This window comes from Trematomus bernacchii, unplaced genomic scaffold, assembly GCF_902827165.1.
Source record: "Trematomus bernacchii unplaced genomic scaffold, fTreBer1.1, whole genome shotgun sequence".
NCBI lineage: Eukaryota > Metazoa > Chordata > Actinopteri > Perciformes > Nototheniidae > Trematomus > Trematomus bernacchii.
This window is the reverse complement of record NW_022987949.1, coordinates 1,897-14,863: the sequence shown is the minus strand read 5'-3', so window position 1 is coordinate 14,863 and position 12,967 is coordinate 1,897. Positions and strand designations below refer to the sequence as shown.

Genomic DNA, 12,967 nt, shown 5'->3' with positions numbered 1-12,967 from the left:
GTTTTCAAAACCGTTTCTAGTCTTTGGTATTTCCAGACAAGTGGCTACTGAAATCAATCTCACTAACTGCTGTCAGCAATTTACTCTGCGCGAGTTGGCGGACTTTATTTTGCTTACTTTAACATCATTTTTCAAGGTGGGGCTACGGTGGGGCTAAGCCATCTCTTGGTATGGCGGTAGCCTACCCCAGCCATACCCTGGCGCCGCCACTGGGTACACATGTTTGTGTTTCTGTTGTGGGCTCTTACGCCATAACACATGGTTTCTGATTCGTTTTGTGTGTTTTCAGTTCAGTCTGTTCAACGTTCCTTAATTGGTTCCAGATTGACAGACATCTACACCAACACTACAGGTAGAGCTATAATAAAATGATTACATTCATTAACACAAATGATAATGAGTTATTAATAAATCAGATATTTACTATGTTTGTCTTCAGAGTTGGGGCTCAGGCTGGGTGTCAGTGAGAAACAGCTGGAAGATCGAAAGATAGAAATCACAGGTAACACTAAAACTAACTAAACTGTAGGTTTATAAAAATAAATACTATGATATAAATATATTAACTATGACATTCTTACAAAGTATTACAATGTTTTGGTGCAGATGAATATTATATATTACTATGAATATGTTTGTAATGATGCATGTTTTTTTTATCTCACGTACCCCCTGCAGTACCCCAACGTACCCCTGGGGGTCCGCGTACCCCCTGCAGTACCCCAACGTACCCCTGGGGGTCCGCGTACCCCCTGCAGTACCCCAACGTACCCCTGGGGGTCCGCGTACCCCCATTTGAGAATCACTGAGCTAAAAGATGTTCACGTTTTTCTGAACAAAACTGAGAAAATCTGAATTTATTGACATTTTCTTAACCCTACAGATAAATACAATACTATCTTGTTTCAGAACAATCATTTAGAGATATTTTTATAATTCAAAAAACAAAAGACTGAGACCTTTGTTCCTCTTAGCTCTTTTATTAACAAGAAAAACCCCAAACATTTAATTTTGTACAGACATGTAAATGTGGCGCTCATCTCACATCGTGAAAATAGAAACACAATTTATTACAAACTCAACCTGTTAGCTTTTATTTTTTATGACTTTTCTTTATATTAGTTTTATTTATTTTGTATCTTTCATTAATGCATTCAACACTTTGAGACTAAGTCAAAAATAAAAGACCTTTAGAATAAAATATCTCCAATGAAAGAAGCTCTGGTGCTTTCTCTCTCTCTCATGCTTTACAAGAGAAATAACAACATACAAATACATCAATATCGATATTCAACAAGTATCTAGAGCAAAGTTTACATTTCCATGCAGAGAGATATGAGTTGAGGTTAACAGAAACCCTCCTGAGCAGAGACAGCCTCCGTGGCTACACAGAGACAGGAAGGAGCGCCGCCTAAAGGAACTCCAACATCTACAACAACTCATGAGAAGATGTTCAAGCACATCCCATCATGTTTGATTGACAGCTGATCTCTGTGCAGTGAAGACATGAGCAATCAGCTCTGATGGACACACGGTGACTTTAAGAAGTAGAAGAGTTCCTCAAATGACTTCAGGCTATTTCAGGTTACACAACTCAGCTGTGTCTCCTTGATCACAAAGCTGAACCCCAGCATGTAGCGGCTGAGTGAATGTGGTCTGCTCTCTGTGGAGGAGAGTCATGGTTTCAGAGATGATGCTGTAGAAGGACAGAACACCTGCTCTGTGATCCAGGTACACTCCTACTCTGGAGGACAGAGGACCTGAGACGGGAGTGAGGATATTGTTGTAACGAAATGTATAACTGCTTTGGTGACAAAATAAGGACCAAGATTTGTCATTGTATCCAAATGAACATTCAGTCCTCCACCCTGCTCTGCTGATATTCTTGTATGTGACTGCAACACAAACTGCTCCCCCCTCTCCACTCCACCTCCCAGTAACAACGTCCAGTCAGACTCTCTCTACTCAGGACCTGCTCATAACAAGTGAATCTGTCTGGGTGACTAGAATAAGACTGATGTTGTTTCATGAGTGTTGCTTTTCTGCTCCCCTCAGATAATAACAGATGTGTGTTTGCTGTGTTTGGATCCAGAGTGACTTCCTGTGAATATTGTAAGAACCCAGCTCTGGTGGTGGGCTCTGCTGCTGACAGTAAAACCTCCACTTCAGTCGGTGAGACGTTTGTCCATTCCTCTCTCAGGACGTCCTGTAGTTTGTCTCTGAGTGCTGACAGGGCCGCCGTCACGTCCTCAAAGTAGCTCAGAGGACGGATGTTGATGCTGGAGGAGTGTGTAGGTTCACTGAGGGCTGACAGTGAGGGGTAGCTGTGCAGAAACTGGTTGTGATCCTCTGTGTGAGACAGCAGCTTCAGCTCAGCGTCTCTCCTCTTCAGCTCAGAGATCTCCTGCTCCAGCTTCTCCTGAAGCTCTTTGACTCGACTCACTTCTCTCTTCTGCTGGGATCTGAGCTGCTGCTTCACATCAGAGCTTCTCTTCTCCATGAGACGGATCAGCTCAGTGAACATCTTCTCACTGTCCTCCACTGCTTTATCAGCAGAGCCATTGACGGCCTCCACCTCCTGCTGAAGCAGCTTCACCTCCTTCTCTCTGTCCTGGATTCTCTGCTGGATGTTTAGTCGACTCCCCTCCAGCTCTCTCTGCCTCTCAGTCCTCTCTGCTGCAGCTGACACCGTGTCGTGGCCTTTGTGTTCGTCCACAGAGCAGAGATAACAGATACACTGCTGATCAGTGCGGCAGAACATCTTCATCACCTCGTCGTGACGAGAGCAGATGTTCTCCTGGAGCTTCTTGGAGGGCTCCACCAGCTTGTGTTTTTTAAAGGCAGGTGATTCATAATGAGGCTGGAGGTGTTGGTCACAATAAGATATAAGACACACGAGGCAGGACTTACAGGCTCTCAGTTTCCTCCCAGTGCAGACATCACAGGCCACATCTTCAGCTCCAGCATAGCAGAGATCAGCAGGAGCAGCTTGGAGTCCAGTCTTCTTCAGCTCCTCCACTAAAGCTGCTAGCATGGTGTTCTTCAGCAGGACAGGCCTCGGTGTGAAGCTCTGCCTGCACTGAGGGCAGCTGTGGATCTTCTTCTCATCCTCTCCGTCCCAGAAGCCTTTAATACACTTCATGCAGTAGCTGTGTCCACAGGAAGTAGTCACCGGATCCTTCAGTAGATCCAGACAGATGGAACAAGATAAGAGTTCCCGGTCCAGCTGAACTCCTTTCTGCGCCATTTCACCTCTCAGTAGCAGCGAGTGTCTGAGTTTCACTTCCTGAGAGCTGAAACTATGTGAGCTGTGATCTGAACAGGACGTGTGTGAGCAGTGAATGTGGCCTATCAGCTCTTGTGCTTTACCCACATGTTGGTTACACCCCTCCTCCTCAGTGTGGATCTGAAGGGGAGGAGCCAGGAAACACAGAGTGGAGCTGGCTGTGTCTGAGAGCAGGAAGGAGAGGGAGGGCTTATCAAACTCTGGGTGTTTCTCAATCGCGAGTAAAGGCTGGCAGGAAGTATTCGTGCCTCGCTTCTGAAGCAAGATGCTCGGCAGACATGTGCTACCAAGCAAGCGTACTCGCGATTGAGAAACACCCTCTGACTCACTCCAGGAGGAAGAGCAGACACTCTGAACTGTTTCCTCATTTACAAACTGAGCCTCGCTCACAACCTGCTCTACATTTGAAAACAGTCTTCAGCTGTAAAATATCTGTTTTAAATTCAGGCTTTTGTAGCACACGGCTCCACACTCATGGTAGCAGTGGTGTAAGAAGTACTCAGATATTCTACTAAGTAAAAGCAGAAATACTACAGGGTAAAAATACTCTGTTACAATTAAAAGTACAAAAGCATTGGTATCAAAATATACTTAAAGTAGCCAAATTAAAAGTACTCCTTATTATGACCCTTTTCAGAATGGCATTGAGTTACTATAATGATTATTGATGTGTTTTATCACAGTTAGTAAATGTAGAGCTCATTGTAATAACTTGATGTCCTGCTGCTGGATATCCTAACCTAGAGATATCTGTCAAAGTGTATTTAATAATTGATTTATGTTTTGAATGATCTCTTAATCAATATCTATCTATAGTAACTAAAAGCTGTCAAATAAATGCAGTGGAGTAAAAAGTACAATACTGGTTTCCAAATTGTAGTGGAGTTGAAGTATAAAGCAGCATAAACTGAGACGTATTGGGATAAGAAAATAGTAAAAGTACTTACTGTGCCCAATGTCCCATTTTAGAATCTTATATATTGAATTACTGGATTATTTTATTTTGTTTCCGTTAATGTGTTCATCACAGCTGTTACAAGTGGAGCAACCTTTACTTGATATACTGCTGCTGGATATCTTAACCTATAATTATATATCACTGTTTATTCATATGATGTTTAAGATATACATTATTTAACCTACAAAAATGCAGATTTATTATAATAAAATGTATTTCTTTTGAACAGTTTTGGAACTGATTATGTGTTTTCAGTTCACTCTGGTCAACTTTTCTACATAAAGAACAAACTGATAGACGACCACTACAAGAGTACAGGTAGATATATCTACATTCATGTTTCTCGTGATCACTAAGTTACTGAAGAGTTGAAACTTAGACTAATTAAAGGTATAAATGTTTTGTTGTGCAGCTCTGGAGGGGAGACTGAGATCCACTGAGACGAAGCTGCGACAGCTGGAAAACCACACTGCAGGTAAATCATCAACTCTTCAATGTCAGTTTTAGTTTGAATAAATAACGTTCTTGTTTTGTTGTACTATCCAATTAGCTTCCTAATAACTTCTTTTCAAGCATTCTGATTGGTTTGGTAAAAGGTTATCTTCAGTTTGAATACAGAAAAGCGCTAGATTATAAAGGTTTTTCAGATATTTTAGTAGAAACTCTGAATATGGGACTCCAGAAACCCAAGAGCTTTGGATATAACCAATATATATGAGGTAAAGTGGATGGTGGTGCAGCGCCACCTAGTGTCAGCAGAGAGTATTACAAATAATGATTACAAAAAATGCAAAAAATAAATAAAGAAATATATAAAATATATTTTAAGATCATGTTGAATCATCTGATTCGTCTGCACATTGCTGTTTTAGTCTGTGTTCTTCTAATTAGTGTCTACAGTCACAGTGTGTGCCTATTGAGCTGTTTAGAGCCATGTGGGACAAAACCTGATGATGCCCCTCCCTCTCGCTGTGAAGTGAACGGTGACTGTAAAAACTACACTGCGCATGCTCAGAGTATTTTGTAATGTAATGTGTGTGGCAAAAAAATAATGACCAGAGGGGCACAGAGCTGCCATCCCCACCATACGTCATCTCACATCATTCAGAGAGTTTTGTTGAGGTGATGTTCAGGTGTATATCAGTATGTAGTGTCTCTACTTTAAAGAGTCCTCTCCTGCTGATGTTCAGGTGTATATCAGTATGTAGTGTCTCTACTTTAAAGAGTCCTCTCCTGCTGATGTTCAGGTGTATATCAGTATGAAGTGTCTCTACTTTAAAGAGTCCTCTCCTGCTGATGTTCAGGTGTATATCAGTATGTAGTGTCTCTACTTTAAAGAGTCCTCTCCTGCTGATGTTCAGGTGTATATCAGTATGTAGTGTCTCTACTTTAAAGAGTCCTCTCCTGCTGATGTTCAGGTGTGTATCAGTATGTAGTGTCTCTACTTTAAAGAGTCCTCTCCTGTTGATGTTCAGGTGTATATCAGTGTGTAATGTCTCTACTTTAAAGAGTCCTCTCCTGCTGATGTTCAGGTGTATATCAGTATGTAGTGTCTCTACTTTAAAGAGTTCTCTCCTGCTGATGTTCAGGTGTATATCAGTATGTAGTGTCTCTACTTTAAAGAGTCCTCTCCTGCTGATGTTCAGGTGTGTATCAGTATGTAGTGTCTCTACTTTAAAGAGTCCTCTCCTGCTGATGTTCAGGTGTATATCAGTATGTAGTGTCTCTACTTTAAAGAGTCCTCTCCTGCTGATGTTCAGGTGTATATCAGTATGTAGTATCTCTACTTTAAAGAGTCCTCTCCTGCTGATGTTCAGGTGTGTATCAGTATGTAGTATCTCTACTTTAAAGAGTCCTCTCCTGCTGATGTTCAGGTGTATATCAGTATGTAGTGTCTCTACTTTAAAGAGTCCTCTCCTGCTGATGATCAGGTGTATATCAGTATGTAGTGTCTCTACTTTAAAGAGTTCTCTCCTGCTGATGTTCAGGTGTATATCAGTATGTAGTGTCTCTACTTTAAAGAGTCCTCTCCTGCTGGTGTTCAGGTGTATATCAGTATGTAGTGTCTCTACTTTAAAGAGTTCTCTCCTGCTGATGTTCAGGTGTATATCAGTATGTAGTGTCTCTACTTTAAAGAGTCCTCTCCTGCTGATGTTCAGGTGTGTATCAGTATGTAGTGTCTCTACTTTAAAGAGTCCTCTCCTGTTGATGTTCAGGTGTATATCAGTGTGTAATGTCTCTACTTTAAAGAGTCCTCTCCTGCTGCCTGTGCTGCTGCAACTCTTTTCACCCTCTGTCTGAAACCAGAGCCCAGTCTGCTCTGATTGGTTAGCTGGCCGGCTCTGTTGTGATTGGTCAACCGCTTAGAGATGTCCCGCCCCTTAGCCTATCACGTACAATGTGTTGGAGAGCTAGCCAATAGGAGTGCAAGTGTTACATAGTATTACATATGTTTTAAGTATGTGTTGTCTGTGTGGATATCAGTTTGAATAAAAAGTTTAAAAGGTATTTCCGTCCCTCCAGTTGAGCTGTCAGGTGTAAATCTGAGACTGAACGTCAATGAGGGGCAGGTAGAAGAGCTGAGGACACATAACACAGGTGACCTCAGATATATCATATAAATACATTTGTTATTTATTCTTATTCTATAATGTGACCTCGTGTGTTGTCTGTTTCAGACAGACTATCAGCAGCTGTGATGGAGACTGAAGGTAACATCATCTCCTTATGTTCAATCTTTTTTAAGATTTGTGTGCTGTCAACATAAGATAATGAGTTTTATGAACCTGTTTCAGCTCACAGCTTTGACCTATCTGCTCTGAGAAATGAAACTAAAGGTAAATATTTATATCTATTAACAGCAAAACTTTAACAGTGAGAATAAAACAGCTAGATTTAACTTTTGTTCAGTCTTAGAGACACGGCTAAGTGAGGCTGGCAGTCTGATGATGAAGCTCCAGACTGAAAGTTCAGGTAATTTACTGACATCATTCATCATTATTAGATATTAGTGCGTTGGTGTTGGGATCAGGGGGTCACAGGTTCAAACCCCACTGCAGTCAGCATGTCGTTGTGTCCCTGAGACACTTCACCCCAAAGTGCTCCTGTGGGGTTTGTCCACAGTATTGAGTATGTAAGTCGCTTTGGATAAAAGCGTCTAACAAGTAACATGTACTGTGATGTAATGTATATTTAACTTTTTGTTTTAAAACATTTTTTTTATAAATGATTATGGGAAGTGCCCTTTTTCTCACTTGAGCACCTGCCCCCCAAAATGTTTGTGCACGTCCCTGGTCGTCGATACCCACCACCATCCACTTTACCTCATATATATTGGTTATATCCAAAGCTCTTGGGTTTCTGGAGTTCCATATTCAGAGTTTCTACTAAAATATCTGAAAAACCTTTATAATCAAGCGCTTTTCTGTATTATAAGTGAAATGTAATGTAATATTAGAATGCTGGAAACTAGTTTGTGATTTGAAACCTGTTTTAATTTATTGATAAAATTACATTTAGTTAGAACAAGAAAAATAAGTTTGAACCAGAAAATAAATGTGCTTATGATTTTAATTTCTATTTTCAGTTCAGTCGGTTCAACTTTCCTTGATGGAGTCCAGACTGACGGACAGACACAACGGCACCTCAGGTAGAGTTATATTTACTTTTCATTAACACAAGTTTTGTTTTCTTAGTTATTAATTAATCAGATATTTACTGTGTTTATTTTTAGAGTTGGAGGTCAGACTGGGTGTCGGTGAGAAACAGCTGGAAGATCTGAAGACAGAAAACACAGGTAACGCATGCAAAGTTTATTTAAATGTTTTATTAAATATAAATTAACTATACAATTCATACAGATTCATTATTACTTTGCAGTGAAGTCATTATGTTTTTGCTAAAAAGAAAGAGAACCATTAAGTGATTAATAAAAGTGAAACTGCAGAGGACCCAACACATTTCCCTGAGGAACTCCTGTATAAACATAATGGACCCAAAACGTTTTTTCTTTAGGGTTGGAGGTCAGACTGAGCGTCAATGAGAAACTACTGGAAGATCTGAAGACAGAAAACACAGGTAACAAACTAACTCTAAATAAATCAGATTTTGTGAAGGTTACATTTGTATTCATGGTCAGGCAATCACATATTTCGCCTGAATGAAAGTAGTTGACATCCAGACAAACATCAGGACTCCTGCTGTTATCAAGCAAAACAAATCTAAAAATAAGTATACTATCAGTTTGCTGTGTTTTGTCTAACTCTTTGTCTCTCTAACTGTTTTCTGATTTTCAGATTTGAGCTTCAGACTGAATGAAACTGATGACAGTCTACATCAGCTCAGAAACACCAACTCAGGTTTGGACTCAACTTCTTCACAACCAAATATTTATCTTTGGTTTTAACTAGTTAAGAAAGATTAAGCTATTCATTATTAAGTTACATTACATTACATTATTACATTACATTACATTACATTACATTATTACATTACATTACATTACATTACATTACATTATTACATTACATTACATTATTACATTACATTACATTACATTACATTATTACATTACATTACATTACATTATTACATTACATTACATTACATTACATTATTATTACATTACATTACATTACATTACATTACATTACATTACATTACATTATTACATTACATTACATTACATTATTACATTACATTACGTGACGTTACGTGACGTGACGTGACGTGACGTGACGCGACGCGACGCGACGCGACGCGACGCGACGCGACGCGACGCGACGTGACGCGACGTGACGCGACGTGACGTGACGTGACGTGACGTGACGTGACGTGACGTTACCTGACGTGACGTGACGTGACGTGACGTGACGCGACGTGACGTGACGTGACACTTGTTAGACGCTTTTATCCAAAGCGACTTACATACATTCAGTACAGTGGACAATCCCCACAGGAGCACTTTGGGGTGAAGTGTCTCAGGGACACAACGACATGCTGACTGCAGTGGGACTCGAACTTGCTATCATCTGATTCGAAGATCAGCGCACTAACCCACTGAGCCACACCCTCCCTTAAGTCACTTTTGGATGTAAAAAGTTCGACCAATTCTAAAACAAATGCCTTGTTTTTTCTATAATTGATGATGTTATCAATAATAAAATCATTTTATTATTGATTTTTCTTCCTCCAGGTGAGCTGAAGGTGGCGTTCTCAGCCGGTTTGACTGATTCAGGATCAGTCGGACCTTTCAACGAGGAGAGGACGCTGATTTTCTCGAAAACCATCACCAACATCGGCCAGGCCTACAACCAGACTGCAGGTAAACCACATCGCTTTAAAGACCTGACCGTTATCTAAAGAACAACAAATGTTCATTTCTATACAGTCTGTGATTCAGAGCTTTATTTGCACCTTTCATACAGGTTACTAGAAAATGCTTCACTGATGACTGACAAGCCTAATATAAGACAAAGTAACCGATAAGACAAAAATAATGTAGTAATAACATTTATAGTAAAAGAAAAAAACTTGAAATAACAATAAAACATCAAATCAAATGTTCGACTAAAATACAATAAATAGAGAATAAAACTGAAATACAATAAAGTATTTTAATAATGTAAATATCTAAAGCTGCCTCACCAAAGGTTTAAGATACGGGTCCAGGTTCCTGCTGTGCGGACTGAGGCTGGAGAAAGGAGTCTTTCTCATGATGGTCCTTGGTCTTGGAATGACCTTCAGTCACGCCTCAAACTGAGGGCACTTGTCTCAATAGCATGCTTTAAATGGAAGTTGTCTGAAGTCCTCACCACCAGCTGCTCTTGCAGTAACAAGTACTTTTCTTACTGTCCTGATGTGCTCAATGTAGAGACTGCTTTTTCCTCTTTTGGTTTCTTAGTTATGTTCTCTGTATTTGATATGTCTGTGTTCTGTGTCACGTTGCTGCCTTCTTGGCCAGGTCAGCTTTGAACATGAGATTTGATCTCAATGTTTTTATCTGGTTAAATAAAAAAATAAAATAAATTAATTAATTGTCCTTAAAGGCAAGTTTATTTATATAGCATCTTTCAACACAAGGCAATTCAAAGTGCTTTACAGAAATGAAAGACATTAAGAGCATTAAGAAACATATTATAAAATGGCATTTAAAAACACTCATTTAAAGGTGGGGTAGGTAAGTTTGAGAAACCGGCTTGAGATCGCTGGAATTTGAAAATACACAACCGGAGAAAATCTGCCACTTCCTCACAGAGCCCCTCCTCCAACACACACGAACGTGCACATGACCAATGAGGGCACGAGATAAGTTTGTGCACAGATGGAAGGCTGACAGGCAGGTAGGCCATCCAGTTACTTTAGCCGGGCCGGCTCAGATGATTGGTCGTGCTTTTTACAGTACTACAGCTTCCACAGATGATATTTATTATGGATTTATTGTCAAAGCACTTCAGATATTCATTGCTATCAGGATGTTAAGAGCATTCCATGGAATATAACAACAAGTGTATCTCCAGCCGGTTTCTCAAACTTACCTACCCCACCTTTAAAAGCAGAGATAATAAAACATGAATAACAAAGGTACAAAAAGAAAAGTCTTCAGACCCTGATCCTGATATAACATGTACAATAAAGCTTAAAGGAATACGGAACATCTAAAGCCCTCTCTCCTCCTTGTGTGTTAACGTCAAACTGCTCTGTTTTTCTCAGGTGTGTTTACGGCTCCGGTCAGAGGACTTTACTTCTTCAGCTTCACGGCTGCAGATTACCTGAAGGGTTACATGGGTCTCTACCTGTACAAGAACAACCGGCCAATCATCTTCAACCTGGAGCTGAACGACCACGGTGGCTACGCTTCAACGTCCAATGGCGTCGCTCTGCAGCTGGACGAAGGGGACATCGTTCGCCTCAGACTGCCGGCGAGTTACCGACTCTACGACGACTCCCGAAACTTCAGCATCTTCTCCGGCTTCCTGCTGTTCCCCCTCTGACAGAACAGACCCAGGATCAGGGTACGAGTGAGACATCTTCTCCGGCTTCCTGCTGTTCCCCCTCTGACAGAACAGACCCAGGATCAGGGTACGAGTGAGACATCTTCTCCGGCTTCCTGCTGTTCCCCCTCTGACAAAACAGACCCAGGATCAGGGTACGAGTGAGACATCTTCTCCGGCTCCCTGCTGTTCCCCCTCTGACAAAACAGACCCAGGATCAGGGTACGAGTGAGACATCTTCTCCGGCTCCCTGCTGTTCCCCCTCTGACAGAACATACCCAGGATCAGGGTACGAGTGAGACATCTTCTCCGGCTCCCTGCTGTTCCCCCTCTGACAAAACAGACCCAGGATCAGGGTACGAGTGAGACCTCTTCTCCGGCTTCCTGCTGTTCCCCCTCTGACAAAACAGACCCAGGATCAGGGTACGAGTGAGACATCTTCTCCGGCTCCCTGCTGTTCCCCCTCTGACAAAACAGACCCAGGATCAGGGTACGAGTGAGACATCTTCTCCGGCTCCCTGCTGTTCCCCCTCTGACAAAACAGACCAAGGATCAGGGTACGAGTGAGACATCTTCTCCGGCTCCCTGCTGTTCCCCCTCTGACAAAACAGACCCAGGATCAGGGTACGAGTGAGACATCTTCTCCGGCTTCCTGCTGTTCCCCCTCTGACAGAACAGACCCAGGATCAGGGTACGAGTGAGACATCTTCTCCGGCTCCCTGCTGTTCCCCCTCTGACAAAACAGACCAAGGATCAGGGTACGAGTGAGACATCTTCTCCGGCTCCCTGCTGTTCCCCCTCTGACAGAACAGACCCAGGATCAGGTACGAGTGAGACATCTTCTCCGGCTTCCTGTTGTTCCCCCTCTGACAAAACAGACCCAGGATCAGGGTACGAGTGAGACATCTTCTCCGGCTTCCTGTTGTTCCCCCTCTGACAAAACAGACCCAGGATCAGGGTACGAGTGAGACATCTTCTCCGGCTTCCTGCTGTTCCCCCTCTGACAGAACAGACCCAGGATCAGGGTACGAGTGAGACATCTTCTCCGGCTTCCTGCTGTTCCCCCTCTGACAAAACAGACCCCATCAGGGTACGAGTGAGACATCTTCTCCGGCTTCCTGCTGTTCCCCCTCTGACAAAACAGACCCAGGATCAGGGTACGAGTGAGACATCTTCTCCGGCTTCCTGCTGTTCCCCCTCTGACAGAACAGACCCAGGATCAGGGTACGAGTGAGACATCTTCTCAGGAAATAAACTATCCTTTCAGGTACTTCACCGGAGCTGGAAGACTGGACTTTTTATTTTGGTAGAGACTTCCTGTGGTTGCAACAAGGATGGACTAACTTCTGAAGATCCCAGGAAAATAATCATGTTACATTTATGAAGCTAATAAAAGTTCATAAACACAGAAAAATCTGAATTAGTCTTTTATTTTTATTTTAGAACGTTGACCTGTTTGATAGGGAAAAAGTTAGTTTCACCTCAATCTCTCCCCAAATGTGGACCCCCACTTAAATTCCCTTTAGTGTTTACTTCCTGTCTGTCTTCTTCTGCTGTTCCCTTTAGTGTTTACTTCCTGTCTGTCTTCTTCTGCTGTTCCCTTTAGTGTTTACTTCCTGTCTTCTTCTTCTGCTGTTCCCTTTAGTGTTTACTTCCTGTCTGTCTTCTTCTGCTGTTCCCTTTAGTGTTTACTTCCTGTCTTCTTCTTCTGCTGTTCCCTTTAGTGTTTAC

At 41.8% G+C, this 12,967-nt stretch overlaps 1 protein-coding gene across 12 annotated transcripts in view; it reads left to right on the top strand.

Annotated features, from left to right (window-relative positions):
* Positions 1 to 12,054, top strand: part of LOC117470816 (centrosome-associated protein CEP250-like) — a 29,197-nt gene extending 17,143 nt beyond the window's left edge. For 9 of the 12 annotated variants that reach the window (XM_034115694.1, XM_034115698.1, XM_034115702.1 and 6 more), the window contains 14 exons: positions 290 to 352; positions 440 to 502; positions 4,500 to 4,562; positions 4,657 to 4,719; positions 6,768 to 6,842; positions 6,923 to 6,955; positions 7,040 to 7,081; positions 7,155 to 7,217; positions 7,831 to 7,893; positions 7,978 to 8,040; positions 8,259 to 8,321; positions 8,540 to 8,602; positions 9,439 to 9,567; positions 10,956 to 12,054. In XM_034115694.1, coding sequence (XP_033971585.1) covers positions 290 to 352; positions 440 to 502; positions 4,500 to 4,562; positions 4,657 to 4,719; positions 6,768 to 6,842; positions 6,923 to 6,955; positions 7,040 to 7,081; positions 7,155 to 7,217; positions 7,831 to 7,893; positions 7,978 to 8,040; positions 8,259 to 8,321; positions 8,540 to 8,602; positions 9,439 to 9,567; positions 10,956 to 11,236 — 1,127 coding nt within the window. In that variant the 3' untranslated portion in view covers positions 11,237 to 12,054. The remainder of the gene's footprint in view (positions 1 to 289; positions 353 to 439; positions 503 to 4,499; positions 4,563 to 4,656; positions 4,720 to 6,767; positions 6,843 to 6,922; positions 6,956 to 7,039; positions 7,082 to 7,154; positions 7,218 to 7,830; positions 7,894 to 7,977; positions 8,041 to 8,258; positions 8,322 to 8,539; positions 8,603 to 9,438; positions 9,568 to 10,955) is intronic. The other 3 variants (XM_034115696.1, XM_034115697.1, XM_034115701.1) reach the window with 3 other exon arrangements.
* The last annotated feature ends 913 nt before the right edge of the window (positions 12,055 to 12,967 follow it).